General features: G+C 46.6%; 1 protein-coding gene across 1 annotated transcript; it reads left to right on the forward strand.

The window, feature by feature from the left end:
• Positions 1–3,058: 3,058 nt before the first annotated feature.
• LOC149371796 (TBC1 domain family member 19) lies at positions 3,059–23,526 on the forward strand. Its single transcript, XM_089585283.1, has 17 exons — positions 3,059–4,403; positions 8,084–8,156; positions 8,426–8,529; positions 8,673–8,747; positions 9,485–9,548; positions 12,196–12,301; positions 17,341–17,392; positions 17,481–17,565; positions 18,467–18,579; positions 19,236–19,310; positions 19,394–19,456; positions 19,620–19,749; positions 20,371–20,480; positions 21,074–21,165; positions 21,259–21,374; positions 23,160–23,230; positions 23,293–23,526. The coding sequence occupies exons 1-17, from the start codon at positions 4,323–4,325 to the stop codon at positions 23,365–23,367; spliced, it is 1,485 nt and encodes a 494-aa protein (XP_089441409.1). The 5' UTR covers positions 3,059–4,322; the 3' UTR covers positions 23,368–23,526.
• Positions 23,527–23,832: the final 306 nt, after the last annotated feature.

Consider the following 23,832-nt stretch of genomic DNA (forward strand, 5'->3'; position numbering starts at 1 on the left):
GCCTTTTTCGCTACCTCCTGAGACTCAATAGCTTCGCTTCGCAACTCGGTTTCAGATGCCTTGGACATTTTGATCAGGTTGTGTCGGGGTGACATATCAGTACGGCCAATGTCGAGAAGGAAGATAGTAATAGACTATCATGAAAGCAGCCATTGCTGACACCAGTTCTCAGTTTGATCGTTACACCTGCCAAATATTTTCAGTTGGAAGAAAATCAGCGCAGCCTTTATGACGTGGTCATTACCTTCCATGACCACACCCCTATTTCCTTAAAAACCCTTATTTTGGGGGTATTACATAAAGAGTGGGTTGGCATACGAAAGTAAGCACCATTTTAAAGATCAAATGTGCGATATGAGCTTGTCTAGGAAAGCAGAAAGAAGCTGATAGCTGCGATACACGCAGTTTTGCTAAAGCAACGTGAAGGACAAGGTAACCTGCCATTACATCATTGAACTTCGTTACTATGACCATAAAAAGAACAAAGCACTGTGGAGAATGCAGTAAGGAACTGAAGAGAAATTGACAAGGAGAGATACAGGTGGTGGAGGAGCAAAGTACCTCAACAGGGCTGGAAACAGCAGAACGGTTCGGAACAGAACAGCGTTAAGTAGTGCAAACAAAAACAGAACAGGACAGAATAGAACGGAAAAGAGAAGAGCAGGAGACATAGCATATTAGCGCAAAAAAACAAAGAACACAACTGAACAGTATTCGAAGTCGAACAGTAAATAGCCAAATAGCCGTGGAGAACAGTTCACAGCTAAAGAGAGCAGAGTATAGCAAATCGTAAGAGAGAAACTGACACAAAACAGAATTGCACAGAACAGAACCAACTTGAATAAAACGCAGCCGGCTTCCTCGACATATGTTGAAGTTGCCAGCGTCACCACCGATTTCTAGATCGATGGCTCCTTCGGGCGCTTGCCATCATCACATCGAGAGTGCGTGGTGAATTCCTGTTACCTGTGTCCAGCTAAACCACGATCTTATTTATCCACGCCCTCTGAGTGCGCGCTATACTGCGGGTTCCGTGCGAATGCGGCAGAAACCGCCCACGTGCCAAGTATACGGGAGAGGTGCAAAGCTCAAAATCGATGGTAACTTAGCAGCAAACTGGGGCAGCAGCCATAAGGCAACGGGCATGGGGATACGGGTAGGGGCCACTGACATGGAGCAAATGACATGGCCAACGGACGGGGGATCAACGGACTGGGGCAACGGGCAACAGCCATAGAGGAAAGTACATGGGACAGCGGCCGTCCCATGTACTGGCCGTCCCAACAGGGGCAAATGTCATGGAGTAAATGAGACGAGGCAGTGTAAATAGCCAGTGCACAGACACTGGAAACGTGCAGCGTCAACGGATTGGAAGGAACAGACATGGGGCAACGGACATAGTCAACGTGCATGGGGCGACAGCCATGGGACATTGCACATGAGGAAGCGGAAAGTGTCAACACTCATTGTACAACAAACATCGAACAAAATACGTGATGCAAAGACCACGGGTCACGGTCATGGGGCAAATGATATGAGGCAACGGCCTTGAGGCAACGGAAAAGAGCCAACGGACACGGAACAAAAGTCAAAGGCCAAAGGTCTTGGAACAGCGGACAGAGTCAGGCTAATGGTTTAGGGCAGCGGCCATATGGGACAACGGGCGTGGGGCAATGACCAGGGACAACGGACATGAGGAAATTTACACTGCGCATCGAATACATGGGGCAACGGGCATAGAGTGGGAAGCCGAGCCAACTCCTGAGAGTCGGCGACGACACTTTGTTATGGCGGTGGTATAGAAAATAAGGCTTTACCACAATTTCCAACAAACAACTCGTGATATACGAAAGAAAATGCTATAAAAATAATGCACGAATTTCGAACAGTGTTTACATACGTGTTCTGCGACCTGCATTTGGTAGACGCGATACGGCTTCGAGGCAGACGTGAAGTTATGACCCCATGGCAGCGGACGTGACCGGAAGGAGAGATGCCCCGGCTGACCTGCGCGCAGCTGGGCAGCGGTGGCCAACGTGTCTTCATCTGCGATGTTGTATAACAGCCACGGGTAACAAACAGGCCCACCTCTCCGCCTTCTGTGTTCATTCGCATAATGGACCACTGTCACTGCTCTGTCCCCCGTTGTACCGCATGGGTCGGGCAAGCACATCGCATACTACGTGGTTTTCAATTTCGATCACGGTCTTGTCGAGTGTGCGTCGTCGCTAGTGCCGAAATTCGCACTTAATGACCGCTCCCGTGCTACGCGTACGGTTTTTCGGAGGCTCGTCACGTCTCATTCGGCACATTAGGGACTCTATAGCGTACGGAGTGCCTATGGTCAGTATACATGGACACTTGTGCTGTCGGACTGGGCCCCGTGCCTACCGAGCAGCTCGGGCGTAATAAGAAGGTGTGGCACGATCGACACACATTACTTGACAGCGTTAGAGAGGGACGCCTTTCGGTGCGGACGTTACGCCCGTTGACCTCGACACAGAGGGAAAAGTAAACGCCGAGCCCTTTCGTAACGGGGCGGAATTCCCTCCGGATTCACTAAACTTGCGTAGCTATTACAAGCGCCCGAAAAACTGCAGGACGACACACACGTTTAAATCTTTTGGCAAGCTTCGGGAACTAAGATAAATTTTTGCTCTCTTAATTATTTTCGATACATCGAGCGTGCTTCGACTGTAAGGCACGAGGTCGCAGAATTCGGCTTCTGTGTGGTAGCAGTGTTTCGATTAGGAACGATGTGTTCAAGTGTCTCCAGTAGTACCTAGATTCCTGAACGCATTTGGGAGTAAAATTCATTAATGAAACTCGATTCAGGCGTTCTTCATGTATCATTTCATGCACTGAAGGCCAGCACGCCCCACTACTTCGTTACATACTTCTGATAATTAAGAATCCGTTAATGCCATGCAACACATGCATCTTGCATGAACTGTCATGTAACTACCGATTCTTTTTATCATGTGACGCGAAAAGCACAACGATATTTACTTCTGATTCCCGCCCCTTATCCATTTATTCGCCGGGAAGGAAAAAGAACAAAAGAGCAACTAAATACGGGTTGAACAGAACACCTCGCTAGGTAAAGAAAACAATGAATAAACATCTAAACAAGTAAGATAAAACGAGCCCGGGGTAGCCAGGAGAGCTGTCGTGCATATTTATGCACCCATGCTAAACAACCACCGGCGCAGATAGCACTGCTTATCCCGCAGTAATCCATGTGGGCAGCGAATAGCGTCGGTAAAAGGGCGGCAACTATGGTCGTGAAGCGTCTTTGCAGTAACATGCGTCAAGCACCTCCGTTATATATACAGTCGCCGCGGACGTGACATGCCAGAGGTGTGGAAGACTATGGCGCAAGAGAGAAGGAGAGCAAGAAGATGACCTTTTCCTTTTCTTCTCCTGACGTCATACACTGAGTCGCTTTTCCTTCTCCCTCTCTGACGACCTCGCATTTTCTCGCAACCCATCGGGCGTGGCTTCGCTCTAATCTCAGGGGGGAAATGTTGGCATTTTGGAACAGATAGGGCGTCCTTAACTCACGGCGATCGTCGCCGCCTTAGCGCTGTCCAGAGCGCGAAAGACAGCTGTAAAAAGAGAAGATAAAATAAGAATCGCGGGCGATCAAGGGAGTGGAAAGCTAGCTGAACATCCACGTGTGTGTGCGTAAGCCGAAAAATCCCCAGATGCATTAATGGCGAAGGGAGCCCCTGAGAGCTCTTCCCCCTACGCCGTTCGCCTTTATTCCCCCGAATTGCTCTCATTATCCTAAGTAAAGAGTTCCATTTGGCTGAGCCGCGGAGCTCGCGGCGACCGCCCGCTTATGCAACCAACTGGCCTCGTCTGGGGCATCAAAAACGCCGTACCCGTGCCACTCCTCGCCCTAGTCCCCCCGCGCCCAGTTTTTCTCTTTCGATCATTAATTTGGCTCACTTGCTCACCTGTTCTCGGCATTTTACTTCTCGCTTAATATGGGCAGCCGACACTTTTTTTTTCTTTTTACTTCATCTTTGTCTTTTCGAGGGATGGCGTGAGTGGGCGAGACAGTGCCCTAGATGTCCAACCCACCCTTTCTTTTTGCGCACATACTACATACATGGCTGCTCTTCCGGCAGCTATTTGAGTAGTCGTTCGCTCCCCTTCGGGTCTGCTACCCTTGGGCAGTGACCTTGTTGGAGAGAGTGTGGCCGGGGGAAAGAGGGCGTCTGGGCTGGCCCGGCTCACTTTCCCTGTGACCCTGTGGCGGCGGCCAGGGCTGGTTCAGTCGCGCGGTCTGTCTGGGCCGGTCGGCAGCGGAAACAATGGCATCGCCGCCGCCGTCTCAAGACACGAGGAAGGAACTCCAAACCAGCACGGGCTTTGAAGTCCTGGACCATTTGCAGGTAAGGAGAACGCGCGATAATTGCTTTGTGGAATTCTATTTTTGTTTGGCCTGGTGAGCACGAGCGTGGCGACTAGCATGCGGTCAGGGGCCATTTACCTGTGCCAAACTTCATTTAGCTCAGTGGAGAGTATCGGTGCTCGAAGAATGTTATAACGTTGATATGACTGAGGCATAACCTCATTGTCCTGTCTGTTACGAGTAGCAGTGTCTAGCGGTACAGATCTCGTTCATTTGTGCTGGGGGACGATGAAAAAAAATCGTGTGCAATCGGCCACGAAACGGATCGGGACAAATTGAAGTGTAAAGCACCTAGGGTATGGCCGATGCTTCAATACAGTGGTCGGCATTGAAGAAGGGAAGAGAGGTTAACACACCAAAAGGAATTAACGTCTTGATAGTGCTGGCTAGTCGCTATTCTGTGGCTTTTCTTCGTATTTTTTTGCCGCACTCACAACGGTTGCTGGCCGACTTACCACGGGCAAATTCGTGAGTACGACTCACGCTCTGTCCATATCAACACGCTTCTGAAACTTCGTGTTGCCTGTACAGGCCTTGTGGTCTTGTTGGCAAGACTGAACCCCATCAGGTGCTGCACAACAGCCAAGACTGCGAGTGTCCAACGCTGTCGCCATTCACAACAGGGCTTAGCATTACTATCAGTGAACAAAACCATATCTTGGGAACCGACTTCACCTCCTTTTAGAGCTCGCGAGTGAGTAACATTCTGCTTTGAGCTATGGTATTGAACTGCAAACGGGAGATCTGATCAAATATACACTCTCTTAAACGGGAGCAGGCTAGTAAACACATTTTGCGTCTCAGTGAGCTCGACACATTGGCTACAACCTCTGGTTTCTCATTCAAGAGCTCTCGTTCTCTATCACTTCTGATGGAAGGTTGAGTGGTGTTGATTAACGGTTTTTTCCGAGGCGCTGGCAGGAAAACTTCTCATGAGCAACGTAAAGTTCATAGCCTAGCGTGTATCTTGTGCCAGTTTGCGGCTGCTTGCTCCAAAAGCACAAAACGTGCCCGTTAATATGACTTCAAATAGAAACCTAATAACTTTCATCTGCCGTTGCTTTCTTATTTTTTCTATCGCATTTCTGAGCTTCCATTCCCTTCCTGCTGGTAAGTTTCATAGCTCTTCACAAGACCTGAAAAGCAACAAGTTCACCAATCACGCAGGGGCAGACCATTGCACACTGATAGGAGTATAAATACAAAATTTTGGTTGAGATTTTTCTTCGTTTTAACGGCGCATAAGACAGTTAGTATATATAGATAACCACGTTGTATTCGCCTACGACCGCTGTATAATTAGGGTCCCTCGTTTCCGCCGCCGTGGTGACTCAGTGGTTACGGCGCTCGGCTGCTGACCCGAAAATAGCGGGTTCGATCCCGACCGCGGTGGCCGAAATTCGATGGAGGCGAAATTTCTAAAGGCCCGTGTACCGTGCGATGTCAGTGCACTACGGCGTCCCTCATAGCCTGAGTCGCTTTGGGACGTTAAACTCCCATAAACCATAAACCAAACCACCCTTCGTTTCCAGATTTTTTTTTTTTTTTCGGAACTCGGGGGATAAAAAGCGGGCGACATTTTTTGGCCTCAAATTCGAGTACAGATGGGGTTATTCAGCAAATGATTCCATAATTCGGGTTTTATTGGTCATATTTTGCAGGAGAAGACCATCCACTATAAGCCTTAGTTTTTGGGCCGGACATAAAGTGCTTTACTTTTTGCGCTTCGTTTCGTAAACGATATGGAAATAGCAGGTTCTACAGCAAAACTTTTGTAAAATCAGATATTTATTTTTTCTTATTTATTGTCATTATTTCGCCGCGCACATTACCATCTACTGCGCAGCACTCCTGCGTCAGTGAAACACCTATCTCCCTTTGTTTGCGCACTGGTACAACATTCTTTCAACGTCAATACAAAAGCCTTGTAGCAGTATGCCGTACAGCTTCATTCAATGATGTCGATATGACGTGTGGTCAGTATCCGCGCTTTTGCTTCTCGCTTCCTAAACGTAATGTCTGTGCTTGGCCTAAAAAAAAAAGCACCGTCATAAATGAAAAGCCTTAAAAGAAGTTTAAATTGATTGCTTGACTGAAAACATCCTTTTGATGTCCGCACAAGATGAGCGGTTTTTACTTCCTGTGTGTTCAGCTTTTTCCAGACTGAGATAAGGTTTCCTGGAAGGCTTATTTTTGCGTAGAAATCGGATTTAATCCGATCTTCAAGAAATCTGTTCGGGATGCAAAAATCGGGGACAATCGATTTTTACCGGAAAACGAGGGTCCTATATAAAATTTACAACTGAATTTCATCTCATGGATTCCAACACTCGAACAACGTCTCTTATATCGAAGTTCAGTATAGATAACGTGAGGCATGAAAAAATTGCTGCATAATCGCTGCTTCGCCGTTTCATTTCACTACGACGCTGAAGCCGGCCTACCTGAAGAGCCGGAATGATAAATACCGAAGAAACAGTGATTATATCGCTTTTTTTATATCTCACGTGGCCTACACTGCAGTTCGGAGCGAATGTTTAAACTTAAACCAAAACACAACGAGAGAAAAAAGTTCAATTATAGATTGTTCACCGATTGTAGGCGAATACTATGTGGTGATCCATGTATACTAATGTCTTACGCATCGTTGCAGAGTACGAAACATGCCACCAACGTTTGGTGCCTATATTCCTTTTAGAGATTGGTTGGTTTATGGGGCATAACATCTCAAACCGACTCAGGCTATGACGGCAGTTGTAGTAGAGTAATTTCGACCACCTGGGGTTCTTTAACGTGCACTGACATCGCACAGTACACGGGATTTTATTATTTGTTGGTTTCCTTAGCCATACAGAGTGCTTTGTATGAGCTTTTTTAAGGCGGAAGCCTTTAATGCCTCATCGTTGTAAGCAGGAGTTGTCGACAGAAATGTAACGCTTTTCAATTGGTCGAAACGGACGTGACGTCACAGTGCGCGAATTTCAAACGGGGCCAATTGTACTTTGCCTAGTAACCATGCAGCCAATTGAAGGGATCGTATAGTGATGCTCCAAGTAAGTGGGACTGAGTTCAGTTCATTGCTTAATTACCCAATTAGCCTGATTAACCTTTCTAGTCAGAGCAGAATCATAAATAAAACCGAGTAGGCAATTGGTCGAGTTCGGGAATCGAACCCCGGTCTCCAGAGTGCGAGACGAGCATGCTAACCCCTCCGTCATGCCAGCTCGATGGTTTGGAATGAACAAAGGCGCGTCTAGTGAATACGGTGTCTTCGTTCACTCCCATCTTCCTCCCTTCCCGTTACGGCGAGGTTCAGGTGTCCACCGAGATATGCGAGAAAGATACATTTCCTTTCCTCAAAAACCAATTTACCGACGAACAAGGCGTAGAGCCGAACGAGCGATGGCGTTCTATGGACTCCCTGGCAGCATTGCAAGACGCTGTCGCGTTTCACATCAGTGACACAAGCAGCAACACCGCTCTTAAGGCTTTTGCCTCACCGCACCTTAGGTCAACAAAGTGCCTCCTGAATTTTTTTCATATTTCGCACGCATTATGATTTTTCTTTGTGAGAATCTATGTAGTTATGTGTTACGTATGCTAAAATTTCTCGAAGCTGAGTACAGTACCTTATTACGTTTTGTGCTTCTCTTTCTGCAGCGGGTCATAACAAAAACACCAGGAGCGGACTGCTCGATTCTCAACGTCTTGGGAGATGAACTGCGCGAGAGTGGTGTGTATAATGTGAGGGGCTTCCTAAATTTCGCGTGCTGTATCCATTCTGCTCAAACTTCCAACTGCCGTTAAATGTCTGAACCTGTTTTGAAACAACGCTAATTTGTGCCGAAACTCCACTTTAGACCACTGGTGTGTGAGTGTTCGTTAGCAAGCTTTTCGCATGGAGGACTATACAAGTGCACCCACACCGTTACAAAAGCGTGCAGCTATTGTTGAACAGCTATCACATTGCAAGCTTTTTTTTTTTGCCATTGCTTTTGCGAGATGGCACAGAGTGTGTACTCAGCAATGGCTTCCAAGAAGACAGCAGTGACAGCGTGACAACAAAGGAGGGCAGCCTGAACATGACGTTCCTTGACGACTGTCAGGTGAGCTATCCAGCCTTGCGTGCGTTTAGGGGACGATGTTATTTTTAAAAAAATCAGTAGCCAGAATTGTACAGCGAATCTTGTACGAATCACTAGTTGATGTACAGTGTCCTTTGTAATGCATTCCTGATTGTGCTTTACAGAGTACATGGCACACCAAGCTCACGGAGTGCCTCCTAGACACGGGCAAACAGTTTGGGTTGCCACTCAGCCGTAAGGTTAGTTTCTCAATACGCTTGATTACACATACGATGAATTCTAAACATAAGTAATTATTTTGCTCTATTTCTGGGTGCTCTAAATTGCTTTCATACTAGAATTACGATTTCAGGCTTATTTCACGACAAAATTGTTGCACAAATTTACTCTACAGCAGTAGTTCTACGGGCCTTTAAAGGTAGATGAAAGGAAAAGAAAGGGGCACATGGAGTTCCTGGTTGGTGTGGTGACACCGCAACAGAAATGCTTCAGTGCATGCCAGTAGAAAGGCAGGAGAAAGATTTAGCTGCCGACATGTAAACTTTGCTGTGAGTAACGCGCATAACTGCTGCGTGGAATACAATAATATACAAGGTTATATGTGTTCAAATAAGGACACACGAGTGCATATCAGCACCGAAATATTTATCTAGTTCCCGGTCATGCTATGCGCGCGATGAAATGAGAAAACATTCACAGGTTAATGATTTAGCTTGCGACTACTCACTTCAATTGTGCATTATTGTACACTTGTATTAAGTATAAAATTCCCTATTTTCTACGTGATTAATGAAGGTCGTTCTTGATTGCCGCCCCTTCCATTACTCTTGATGTATTTAAGACGATCGACATTAATAAAATGATGCCTAAATTAAAATATACCCCCTAACACTCGTGGCCGCTGTCGCACAACGCAACTGAGCGCACCAATATTGATGCGTGTTAAGACAAGAGTTTCCTGACGTCTCCCACGCAGCGCACCATAGGCGAGCAAGAGCTTGTAGAGGCCAGATGGTTCGATTTGGGAAGCGAGGAAATCGGTGAGTAAATCACAGTTGATTTCTTTATTTTTCTCACCCCTTGAACATTAGCACCAGCGACGGCGACATCGCATGGTGGTGATGATGATGGGATGGTAACGATGATGATTATACTACTACTACTACTACCACCACCGCCACCACCACCGCTACCACTGCTACTGCAATACTACTACTATACTGCTACTGTACTACTGCTACTACTACCACTACTACTACACTACTACTATACTACTACTACCACTACCACTACCACCACCACTACCCCCACCACTACCACCACCACCACCACCCCCACCACCACTACCACTACCACCACTACTACTACTACTACTACTATTACTACTACTACTACTACTACTACTATTATTACTACCACCACTACCGCTACTACTACACTACTACTACTACTACTAATAATAATACTTGTGATAAAATTATTCTCTATGGAGAGACCCCTCTGTCGATTACGTATTCAGTGAGGAGCATATTTACTTAATTGTATCACTATGAACGGCGAAAGACATGTATTGCAAAAAAGTGCTTATACAAAGTCACGCGTTCCTTCCTTATAAGGCAATTGTTGCGATCCTGCGAGAGATCGAGAACGCTGTTACGTTGTTACGTTTACTGCTCAGTGCTCAATATGGCGGCGTCGAGCATGCTTAGGGCAAGGACGTTGGCAGTGCCCTCACTTGAGCAGTCTTTTCGTGCATATTAAGCCCCGAAAAAGGCGTATCTTTGTGAGTCGGCAGAAAGAGAATATTAATAGCAAAAAAAAAGAAAGAAAAGGGAGTGGAAAGGTTTGTCCGCATCGTTGTTCTTTTTTTTCTTGCACTTGCGACAACCCGCGTTGCGACAGTGTATTATGCTTACTGCGATTATTTTTAAAAATATAATTCGGGCTGTTTAACGCAGTCACTGAACATTGCTACCGTTACGCAAACAGAATGACATGACCGCGTCATGAGACTATGGCCACCGCCTTTAGCCCTGCCCCATGGGCGATGCCACGTATCGCTAAAGAGGAAAAAAAAAAAAGATGAATATGAAGTATGTCAACGTCTCAGCCTTTTCGGCCTTGGGTCCCCGTAGCTCATCATCAAGGCCGAACCAGAACGATCATTAATTATATACAGTCTACGCGTGCGCAGCCCGAACGGTGAAGCTGCAACTCCGCACCGGTGTTGCCAAAGGCCCCTCGTAGCTGATCCCGTCTCCGCCCACGCATGACAGATGGCTGCCATTAGCCGGATCAGTTTCGACGACAAGGCTGCCCAGCACTAGAGGGCCGTGCGCCACTCCCCTCTCTTTATCGAATTTAATATTTTACGATACGTTCCGTCGTTCAGCTCGCATTCCACGTTCTGCTGCTCTCCAATCGGCCGCTTAGACTCATTTGCATCACGGCATTGACCGCTATTGCTGACATATTTATCGAGTGGTGGCAGATAAGGCCATGTGAACGTCGCGCTGTACAGCTCACTCGCGGAAGGGCCGGTGCTATAGTTCCGGTTCCATGCACTCTCCGCCACTTACGGTTACGGCCGGCTGGATGGCCTGGATATGTGTTTGAATCCAGCTCTGACCTGCGCTTTTTCAGCGCGATCGTCTACATGATTGGCACACCGACACAATACGAGACCCTACCCCAGCAACGCAGGCAATCGGCCCAATATTGCAAATGGATGGTTTCTCTCTCGGCATTTGTAGGCATTTGCCAATACGTTTCGAATATCGGGCCAATTACCTCCGCTGCTTGAGTTGTGCCTCATTTGAACCGGCGGAAAGTAAAAATGAAATTGGAAGCGTAATAGCTAAGTTCCCAGCAAGAAAAAGAGAAATAAGAGACAGAATAATCTTATCCACCCTCTACCCTTTGTTGGTGTGGTTGTCCCGAAAAATAGCTCTGTGGCCACTTTCTACCGCTCCTCGGCCCAGAAGTTTAATGACAGTCATCATAAAGGTATCTCCCATATCCTGTGCCAGCTATTGCCACCCTATCCCCGCAAAGGTCCTAATCTTCTCCGCCCACCTGACCCTCTGCCACCCTCTGCAACGTCAACCCTCTCTTGAAATGCAGCGCGTTAACCTAATGGACCATCCATTATTTTTTTCCTCCCCATTACATGTGCTGCCCATGCTCATTTAGTTATTTTTCTTGGTTTAGACTAGGATACCATCAACTCGCGTTTGTTGTTTGACCCATTCCGTTCTTTTACTGTCTTTTAATGTTATGTTAATGTCAATGCTCACTGAAAATATTGTCTCATATTGATCTCTGTGCACAGTAGGTCGACGTATCGGCTGTAATTTTTTTTTGTTATATGCCGCCGTGGCGACTCAGTGGTTACATGGCGCTCGACTGCTGACCCGAAAGACGCGGGTTCGATCCCGGCCGCGGCGGTCGAATTTCGATGGAGGTGAAATTCTAGGTGCCCGGGTACTGTGCGACGTCAGTGCACGTTAAAGAACCCAAGTTGGTCGAAAAATACGGAGCCCTTCACTGCGCTGTCTCTCATAGTCTGAGTTGCTTTTCGGACATTAAACCCCCATAAACCATAAGCAAACATTTCAGTTATTAATGCCCATCTGCCTCCATCGGACAGGGAGCCCGGGTTGATGCACGTTCGTGGTTTTTCCGCAGAGCTCTTGGCAGTCGAGCCACTCTACACACCACAGGATTTCCTTGACTTCTTGCTGTCTCCACCGACCAACGATGACGGCTTGTGCCACGATTCAGGGAACTCAAGGTAATAAAATCTCTTTGCCACGGCACTAAGATAAGATTTGTAAGTGCAGAACAATAGTGAAGCCTGGACTGAAAAAATTGAGACGTGGCCCGCTATCACAATCGCTTAGCGGCAGCACCCGCGTAAATATATGCTAATCTGTCTACAATGATGAGGTGTCCAAAAAGCTCATGACCTGTTTTCTTTGCTGAAAGGCACAGACAGCTGAACATGTGTGTTTAGATTGTTGGAATGGGCTATTATTTTGTGACGTTTTAGAGCTTCTCTGAAAGAAAGAACCCTGTGATATTCTAACGTTATTAATGCGTTAGCATTACAACGGTTATGCGAACGAAAACCGGGAGGTGTCCCAAGACGCCCGATGTTTTTGGCCGCCAGCGAGAGCAGCTGTCAGGGACCCGGAGATGGAAGAGTAAACCGGCGTGTCGCGGAGGAAGACGTCTACGCAGCGGTTCGTATGGCCACAGAAAATAGGTTTCCAGACGGCGACCGAACTGGCAACAACATCATCCGCAACCTGGGACCCCAAACGGATACCAACCTAACCGACCATTTCTGCGAGCTATGAGAAAACGGGAAGTGCCTTCGGAGTGAAAGCCCGCCGAAATAATAACGTTCCCAAAGGCGGGCGAAAAACCAAATCTGTGCTACCTAAGGCCGACTTCGCACACATGGTATCTAGGATATCTGTACGAGCCAGTAGTACATTTACGCCCCCGGAACTACCTAGATGACAATGACTTGATCCCCTCAGTTATGTTCGGCTTTCTACAAGGACTCTCTACGCAAGACAACCTTCTTCAAATCAAGGAGGATATCCTAGAGGCCTCGTCGTGCGATGTCCCGGACTAAGGATACCAACCATGCAGCGGGGTTTTCTCACCCCCAAACTCTCTTTGAGTACTAAAGTTTTTCACCACCACCACCACCCGAAGAAAGAGAAAATATAGTTTTGACCCTGGATTTCGACTGCCTTCAACTGCCTTCGACAAGGCTGCCTTCGACAGCGCTAGCCATGACGCAGTCCTGGTAGGACGTGCGGAAAGGCAGTTGGGTACATACCTGTATTCCGTCTGGCCAGCCAATAAAGAGAAACGCTCGAAGTATCGAATGGGAAGTGTCGCGAAAAACATAAAGCGGGCAACAATCTGCAGCGCATAAATATGGACTAAACCTAGCCCACCCGCGCTGACAGGCGGAAAATATCATTACGTCGCATGGGTTCCACGCAAGAACCCCCCCCAAAAATTACAAAAACTTTATGGAAGCGATGAATAAAAATCCTGGCACAGTGAATAATCTGCAAAACATAATAAGTTTTTGTTGCTGGAAACAAGTTACACGCAGTAGTCTTGCCGAATATTGGCAGACTTTATGGGACAAATGTCTGAGCGTCGCGGTGTACAGTCGATACGCTACCTTTCCAATAGTTTACGCTCTGTCTGTACACTTTTAACGGTAGTCCAAGGTAGTTAGGCGGCACACACGTCCATGTCACGTCAGCATATGCAGCTGGGGTAGATACCTACAATCCAAACACTCTTGAAATGGTTCATCTGGGAACCCGACACTATGCCAAACTGCTCAATTAAAAAGAACAGCTCCATTCACGCTTTGCTTGTCTGCGCAGATAAATATAGACCATATGCATAAGCTAATACTTAGAGCTCACTATCTAGGACACGGATACCTCGAATGGCACTACTCTGCAGAATGCTCGTACATAGCGGCTCTAAGTACAGAATGCAAATAGAAGGGGCGATAGTGGACACCCCTGTCTGAGAGACGAAAAGAACACGGGCCGCGAAAGAGAACCATTAACAATAAAGCAGGTGCCGCAATTATTATAGCAAAGACGTATTCCTTCATAGACAATTGAACAAACATTAATGTTTTGGAAAAGTGAGAGCAGAAAATAGTGCCGGACACGATCAAAGGCCTTCGCAAGATCGATTTGAAGCACTGACAGTTATTCCTGAGAGTTGCTGCAAAATTGCATATCTTTTCGGGCAATATGTAGGTTAGTTTGAATGGAATGGCCCCTCAAACCATAAGTCTGGTGAGGTCCAATGATAGTCGACATTGCAAACTGTAGTCGATTCGACAAGACAGTTGCAAAAATCTAATAGTGCACGTTAGATAGCGTAATGGGCTTAAAGCCCCTGAATGATAGCAATTTTTCTTTATCAGTGTTGTTTGGTATCAATACAAGGTGAATTTCATATATTTAGACTAATGGTGAAAATCTTAAGTAAAATGGGGCTCAAGAGGAGCTTAAAGACCTTGTAAATTTCTCCAGAAAGGCCATAGGGACCAGGCGTCTTTGAAAGTGGCTACTGCTTCTTAGAATCTTCAAGTTCTGCTAAAGTTAAAGGGCCACTTATTGTCGAGCTCATCCCCTGAAAGGGGCTTCCCAAGGGAGACGAGGCGCCATACAACAGCATCTGAGGCTTGGGAGGAAGCGGAATGCAGACGTGTAGTATTTCTTGAATTCCGATATTATTAAATGTGTGCTAGTCAGCAATACAGTACCATAGAGAGTGCTGATATTCTCTTGGCATACGCATGACGGCGCTCATCAAGAAAAGCCTGACGAGTTGATTCCTCAGAGTGCGAGACGCAACTGGCGCGAGCCGAATACGGGGAGCCCGATAGCGTTCCGCGTCAATCTGTTCAAGCTGACAGTTCACACCAACGATGAGCGTCCCAATCAATATCATAACGGTTATAAAGTGTTTGCGGCAACTGCTTCTCCAGCTTTTTTAAACTAGGACATAACCGAACCAATTTCAAATGCTGTGCATAGTACTACTTGCTTAAAAATTTCCCTAGCTTCATGTTTATGCATTCCCTTGAGGCACAAGACTGTAAAGCTAAATTTTCGCGTGCTCCAAAACACTCATCGCCAGTTGGCGTAGCATCGAGCTTTCAAAGAGCCCAACGAGGTTGGAACTTAGTACGGCTGCGTTCACCAATAGACACAGTACCCATGTTGTGGTCAGAGAAAGACACTGGCTTTACACAGCACCAGATGAGTCGGGTAAAGAGAGCCAAAGATACGTAGATCCGGTTTCGACGGAAATGCGAATTTCCTTGGATACATGTATAGGAGCAGGACGTTGGCCCACATAGCCCGGTGTCTAGTAGGCCTGCGTTTTCGGTGTTGCTAGATAGTACTGCACAACTTCTATCGCTACTTCTGCTCGATACAGAGTGATAAATAGGGTTACACACGCAACTAAACTCCTCCATGAAAATTATTTGACGCTCAGATTCAAGAACAGCACCTAGGTTTCCAAAAACGCTATTCTCTTTGCTTGATCACAGAAAGCGCAAACGTTATTCAACCGCCACAACTAGCCATTCACCCGAAATTCACAACATATGAACCACCCCTCCGTATCTGCTAGGTACACATGGTAACAATAGGGTATGTTCTTTGTGAGAAACAGGAGACAACCCGCCGAAAGACCCATAGAGTGTGACGCGCAAACACTGCAATCTGCCAGAAGAGGCTGGAAGGCTCGTTTTGTCGCGCTATCACTCTCTACATTTGTCTCTTGTTCAGCGACAAAATCGAGCCGACTGCGTGGAAAAAATCGGCGCAGTTGTACCTGCTTTTGCCGAGTACGGATTTCACAGACATTCAGAGTTGCAAAGCTTAGTTACTTGGTGGTCACCATGACTGGCGCTGGAATTACGCATCCATGAGGTCAGGAAAGCAGTGAGAGAGCGAGGCCCCTCTTGAGGAAGCACTCTTTCTCCTTGACCTTCCGCGACGAAATGGCGTGTCCTTGGACGCTTTGCGGAGGGAATTATGACTGGCAAGAAGAACGTCCTCCGTCTCCTCAGAAGATCCGGATGCTGGCGATGTGCACTGCTTCGCAGCCTTATTTTCACAGAATGGGTCTGCATTTCAGCATTCGCCGGGCTGCTGAATACAGCGCTGGTTTTGTCTCTTCCATGGTGTACCAACTCACGCCACCTGATACCCCTGCAGAACACAGACTAAGCAATGTAGCAGCAGGCCCAAATTTACTAATCGGATTATTAACGGCCTCTATAGGGCTGATGCACGGGACAGACGTTTCCTCAACAGGGGATTCCACGGACAACTGGGTGACAGGAGGCAGCTGCCCTCGTGGAGAAGACTGAGAGGGAACAAGCACGTCTGCAGCAAGCGTGGAGCAAGAAACCGCGTCTTCATTTTTCGACATGACCTCATTAACAGTTCCGATAGGTGCTGTGATGGGCAGCCAGTCGCGTCCTGCACTTCAGTAGCATCCATGAAATGCTCCTGTACAGCTTCATCCGTAGGATGGGTACCTCCCCGCAGCTTGCCCGCGTAGGAAACGACGCACTCTTCAGTAGAGTGGGCAGAACGCCGACAATCATCACAGCGTGGAGTTCGGCTGTGACGACAGATCTCATCTACTTTGTCGCACCGTAGACACTAGGGCAGCCTTCTGGGAATTAAAACCACATTTATCAAGACCACAAAATCATAAAACCGTATTGCTTTCTGGCGAACAAAGGTGAACCTATAGTGTACGCATTGCATTATGACTGTATTCTAAGAAGTAGGTGTGGCATTATGAAGAGAAAAAGAACAAAAATATAAAGGTAAATAGAAGGAAAAAAACAATGTTTTCGCATTCAAAGCACTAAGTAGTCTTAAGTGCTCTCCGTAATTTTTACCACTCCCTGCGCACATGTTATCTTTTTAGTAGGACGCTACCTCTTAAGTTATCATAGATGGATCCTTTCCTGATGTGCCCTGTCCATTTTCTACAGAGATCTACAGGGTCTAGAGTCTGCTTATTCTCGTCGTAGATAATGGCGGCACCTGGCGCGAGAAAGCTAAACCAATCAGTTTTCACAATGATCTGCACTTTTTATAAATGAGTCCGCAAGGACTCAGGGAGAACTTAATGGGCTAGAGGTTAACTGTGAAAATGAAAAGCATTGACTTGGAATGAGAAATGTTCACTTTTCTATGTGTTTTGTTTTTTAAACATGCTGCCTCTGTACATCATAAGCATTCTTACTCAAGCTTCAGTTGCGCTGAAAACCAAAGATATCTGTGAGCTGGTACGTACACCCTTTTTTGATATTTTTTGAACCACGGCGATGCGGTCGTGAGCACCGTGCTAATAGGCTTCGTTCTCGCTGTGTGCAGAGAGAACTACTCAAGGCGCCAACGTACGAAGCTCCAAGATCGCAGGACGTCGACAGCGCAGAATACGAATTATTTGCACAGCTTAGTAGGTGGTACTCATTTCACTGCACCCCTTTTGTGAAGCATGGTGAACCCCCGGGATGAGAGCGTACCCGAACATTTCACCCACGGAAGGCTGAGTGAGCACCAAGCTGTGGCACACTTAACTGCACACATGAGAAAATCCACCTTGTAAGCGGCGGCACCGGCCAACAACTGTTTCACATGAGGCGAATGCTCTGCCACGGAGGGAGTCAATATTTGTTCAAAGATGTACACTGAATCCATCTATCTCTTTGTACGCATATTTCCTGTTCTCGCTCACTCTTTCCTAAAGGGATTCTCATAGTGGTTCTCAATAATGCGTCGGTATGCCTGGGATGTTAAAGGACGCCGCAGTTATCTGGAGTTGAAATTTGCATTTCAGCATCTTCGCGCCTTTCCCTCTCCTGTAGTCTCTTTTTGCATGTTGAAAGGTGGGCGTTCCCCCGTCGTCCAGACTCACTCAGCTCCGTTGAAGCCTGCCGATGCTCGCGGGAATTCGCCGGGGTGGTGCTTTTCGCGGCCATGGTAGCTGCGTGACGTGTGAAAGACTAAACTACATACACAGATGCGCAACACGGTGGAGAGTCAGTTTCAAAAAGTTGCCAGAAAGAGCTCGCCAAGTTTCGTGCGCGATTGTTCTTCCTGTGCTGCGTACAGAAGTGTATTATTTGGCTGAGGTGTTCCATGACAAAACAGTGTATTGACTGAGCGAGTTTATGTACTCTCCTCAGTAGTTGTATCGAGGTCCATTGAAGGTTACAATTGTCACACGGTTTTAAGGTTCGACTTCAGTGATCTGTACACAAGCAGGTCAAGTTATTTCAGTCCGCACTTTCTTGCCTTTTGGAATGAGCGTAGCCGGAGGAGTGACAAGAAAATATTGCGCGTCCCTTGCTTTGCAGTATACGACACCAGCGACCATCTTGCGGCAAGGGAGTTCCTCAAACGAGGCTGCCCGCACTGCATGCGAAGGCTCTTCTGGTCGAGGGTGCTTGGCGTGTCTTCGCAAGAAAAGGTTGTAAACAGAGGCGCACGCATTTAGATTTAAAGGGCTACTGAAGCGGTTTTAGAATTCGATGAGTTTAAGGTTGCCGAATGTGCGAAACGTGCACGTAAAGCCTGCGAAATCGTTTTGCTCTAGCATTTAAAACGGTGGCGTAATCGCCGAATAAAGTCTTCGTCGGCGTTCAGGCTTCTCTGAAGTGCACAGCGACGGGCAGAGGCCCCGATAATGACGTCACGTATGACGGCACTACGTTTCCAGCGAAGAAACGGTTATTCCATGGAAGAAAGCCGACGCCATCGAAGGTGAAGCTCACGATGCATTGTTTGGCACCATCTGACGACACACAGCAGCATGCAGGCGTAAGCAGCGGACAGCTGAAAATTCGGCAACAATGACGTCACTGCCGAGTTTCCTCGCACTCCTCCAACGTATTGAGAAGAAGCCTAAACATCGTCGCGGTTTTAATCGATGATTATGACATCATTTTAAATTCTAGTGCATAAATACTTTTCATGCTTTATCTAGAAGCTTGATAGATTCGAATTCTTGAACAACCTCAAATTCTCAAAAAACCGTTTCAGCTTCCCTTTAAGGATGGCTGGCTGTGTTTCTACTCTACATGAAACTCAAATAAAAATAACAACAAATGGTCTTGTTTCACTCAGGCGAATGCAGATTTTGATCACCTCAAGGAAAGGGTGATTCGATATGAGCTGCTGCTGGACCAGATTATAATAAAGGTGATTGCAATGTGAACTATCGAATCATCACAGCATTCTTCCTGGATCACTACGAGCAAGATACCTGTTTCATTTGCTATTAGGACGTTCGGGACGCCGTAATGAACGACATCGAGTACTTTGTTTTCGATGACAGTTGCTATCAGGTAAGTTGCATATTCTCAAACAAGCTAACAATTTGCATTCTTTAAAATGAAGATCTCATTAGCGATGAATTTAGCTGTCGAAAGTTAACGTCCAAGCATTATTCTGGAGTCGTGACAAACAACGGGAACATTGCGTTCGTTCGTTTGTTCATGCATTTTGCAGGTGATGTTGGCATTCACACGAGATTACCAAGTTGCGAGAAGGACGCAACGAAAGAATTCCTTTGGGACCATTCTATTGCGGGCTGAACTGCCGTGCGGAGTAGTTCCTTTTTACGGGTTTTCCTTGCTCGGTGAGTTCTACGTACTGCCACATTTATAATTATTACTTAAACAATAATGCTAACTATTAGAATTCCCTTGCAATAATTTTTGACTCAGTCTATAGGCATCTGTCTAAAGACTACCCACAGAGAAATCCTATGGACTGTCTGCAAGCAGTTAGTGCATTATGGCCTTACCTTTTAGGAGACTTGTCTGTAGTCTGCCTGTAGACATCATAGAGATTTATGGCCTATGCATTTTTAAAGTCTGAGAATAAACAAAGAAAACGCAAATTTATAGCTGGAAGATTAGCACACACCAGTAGCTATAGTTGGATACAACTCAAGCGCGAAGCAGATGTGCCTCTGTGGAGACCTTCCAGCCAGTGACTTCGACCGATTTTCCATTAAGCCGCAGTTAAGCCGCTGAAGCCGTGCCACCTCCTGCGATGTCACGTTAGCAGGTTCAAAGGGATTAACGATTACGCTATGGGAATCGGTCGACTCCATTGGCTAGAGGGCCTCTTCTGAGGAGCATTTGCCGCTTCGTTCTTTAGTTGTATTCGACTACAGCTCTCAGAATAAATAGGGGAGGAAGGAGGCGGGGGTGAGATTGAACACCGTTGGCCATGCGTCACTTGTTCGTTGCAGTGAGTCCCCTGTGTTTCATGTATGCCGACGTGGGCGTCATGTACGCCGTGTTCCGTGAAATGTACTGCCGCTACTTCCACAAGCTGATGGCCGTTTCGTCGGATCCAGAGGTGAGAGATCATCTCACGACAGGAATCAGGCACGTGACGCGGAAAAGAAAGGAGAATGTAATGAAGCTCCTGTAAAGGACAATTTATCCCAAGCACAATGCAAGAAAAGATACATTTCCCAATGGCGAGAAAGATTGAGGATGTTTCGTATGCTTATTTTGTAGCTATATGAGCATATTACAGCCCAAACACGCATTTGTTTCTTGCATTATTAGTAAACAGTACAGACAAGAATTAAGCCTCTAACAACAAAAGGTAACAGAGTTAGCTGATTCCGAAACCATCGGGTGACGCTGCTTGGCTTCAATATTTATTTTTGTGACTGTCATTTATATCCCTCGCTAAAATCTTGAACTTAGACTCATCATGAAAAAGGCTTCTAGAAAGAACTTATGTGAAACTTGGTGCTGGTGCCGTCAGCTGGTCACTGGTCCTTGAGGTGCGAACTCAACCGTTTGTAGCTGATTCGATACCTTGTCAAACTCAGCAGCTACACAAGCAGAGAGCCCTATTGGCAAGCATGTGGAAGTCAGAATAGTTTGCATGGCGGTAACCATTCGTCACCAGATATTTGCATTTTTCTTCCCCTTCAGGGTATAGTATCATTGCTCTTGACATTCGAGAGGTTGGTCCAGTACAGGGAGCCTGAGTTCCTGCCTGCGTTGGCTTCCAAGAATGTCGATCTGTAGGTTGGTTTCGTTTCATCTCCACAGCTCTTCATCCGAAGTGCACGGTTCTTGTCTCACGAAAAATTATTATATTTCCGAAAACATCGCAGGCAACCCATCGTGTTTCAGATGTTGATGCAGTCCTTCTGCGCGCACCTGCCAGCGGAAGAAGTGCTGAGGCTGTGGGACAGGATTCTGGGCTACGACTCTGTCTACGTCCTGCCGGGTAACACTTGAAACTTGAGTTGCTCACTGCGTACCACGCGTCTTAACCTTTTCCAGCAACCACCTCCCCGCGGGTGTTCGTGTGTAAACATGTGAACATATATTAAGGCGAAAGTCTTTAATGCCTGATCGTTGTCGACAGAAGGTTGTCAGCAGAGGTGTCACGCTTCTGGAATCGTGCCAACTGTGGCCTCTCCTCCACGCAGCAGCGCAACCTCCTCCTCTCCTTAGCAACCGGCGCGCCGGTGGGGGCTCAGCTGTGCATAGCAACCGTGACGTCACAGTAGCGGTAGAACGAACGCGCGCGCGTCGGCGATGGCAGCCGCACTGCCGCTCCTTCGCCAGACGTCTCGGTACAGTCGAGTGAGTGAGACGCATGGCTCACTTTAGAATGTCCAAAGTGTCTTCGGTAATTTTCCAGACACCTCCACAACGACACCGCATTCTCTCTTTCTTCTTTCACTCCCACCTTCCGGTTCGTGTGTCCACCGGCATACTTGAGACAGTTATTGTTATCTGTAATCTCGGACAGAATCTAGCTTTGATGTTAGATATACTGTTAGTCTAGTTCATTTTGAATAGCAATGCTTAACAGCGCCCAAACCAGACGAGGTATAATGGAAGGAAAGTAAGAACAGCTCCCAGTGTATGTGCGTTACTTTTGTTTCGTCTGTGTCCCTTTTGGCTTTTACGCGCTTATGGAAAGAAAATTGGCCTTTGAGACGTTGCTTGTTTTAAACGGTTTTAGCTGGAGTATATGTCGTCATAGCGAGACGTTTTAGCAATTTTCAGCGAGACATTTTAGCTCTTGCACAAAACCTGTTAAAGTGCGCACCTCGTGACGTACAGTCTTTGTCAAAAGTAACCAGGTTGCAGGGTTTGCTTCTAGCTCGTACAGTGGAGCCCTTACAGCTTCCCTGAGGCTGAAATGGTCGTTGAAGGTAAGGACTGGGGCTCTTCTTACCTTCCAACAACTTTTGATCTTTGGGAAACCCACAAGGGCTCCACTGTACAAGCTAGAAGCAAAGCATGCAGCCTGGTTACTTTTTACAAAGACTGTACCTATGGAATTTTTTGCCAATATATGTATGTACTTATACTTGTGGAAAATAAGCGCATACATTTTTCTTGTTCAAGAATGTTGTCTGTCAATCTTGGTAAATTCTCTCACAAAAAAGGAAAATATGGCTTATGTATACAACGTAGATTACTTCTTACGGTGTCTGCTCCAGGCAACAAAGCAATAACATAAAGATTCCCATCGGTGAAAGCATGATGTGACGACCAATTAGGCACAAAAGGTTTTAATGTGTCACTGCGACAACTTAAGAAAGGTAATCCGATATTTAAAATTACCATCACTGAAGACGTGACATGACGGATGGTTGCATTTGTGGTAGCCAAGTGCTGTTGCTACATGCTAGTGGCTCTCAGGCATCCATGATGCTATCACGCAGCGTTGAAATTCGAAGTTACCACTCCTGTTCGTTGTTCTTGCCGGGTACTTTTGGCGGCCAGTAGGTATTAGAACCAAATCGAAGTGTAGCTTCCTTCCATTGTTACTGAAATAACTAATTTCTCAATTGAATTGTGTCCTCTAGCTGCGATTTCGTTACGCGTGATTTGTAAAAAATTGTAGTCAGCGAATCGGCTAGAAATATAGCACAGAGCAGGAGGTGACAGACAGAAAACGATTTATACCTTGCTGAGTTTTTGTAAAGTATCTCTGCAAGATATATGTGCACAAGGGCGAGAACTTTTCTCTATGTGTTTTCCTTCATTACAGTCGCAGCCGCAAGTTTAGTTTGTTCTAAAAAGGCCGAAATACTTGGCACAAACGATCAGTCTTCGTTAGAGGTAAGCGGAGAGATGCTGAGTAGCGCCGCAGAGAATTTAATAGTGCCTCGTATTTGTTGCAGGACGTGTTCAGCAAGTTAAAACCGTGCGACGTCATATCGACCTTGGACGAGTTCCTCAAGCATCCAAGCTTATGACAACTCCTTTCTAGGCGTTTCTTAGGTTCACCGGCTTTATCTGGTAGTTAAATATGTCCTCGCCGCCATGGCTTGGGTTGAAGGCCGACGTACATCTCGCGTTGTTGTGCTGTGATAACTGTATTCGCACTGTTAGACGTTTAAAGGTGCACTGAAGAGGAATCTGAACTGGTCTTTTTACCGCGGGAACTCGATCTACACGTTCCGAGCTTTCTTATAAACTTCGATTTATTGCCCTGTGTGGCCGATTCCCCTAATTAAATCGAATTAACGCCTGGCTCCCGCCTTTTTTTTTTTGAATTCTCCCTCGTACGGTGGGCGGAGTCGACCAACGCGTGGAGTGCCTTTCAGCCAGTCCCGTGGCGGCTTGCCGCTCTGCCATCGGCGGAGTAATACGTAGTAGTCCTTAGAAGCAAATAGTCCGCGCGTATTTTTATTTCTGCGGGCTTATTTTGCGGCTATATT

This window comes from Amblyomma mixtum, chromosome 1 (genome assembly GCF_055824585.1).
Source record: "Amblyomma mixtum isolate Tamu chromosome 1, ASM5582458v1, whole genome shotgun sequence".
Lineage (NCBI taxonomy): Eukaryota > Metazoa > Arthropoda > Arachnida > Ixodida > Ixodidae > Amblyomma > Amblyomma mixtum.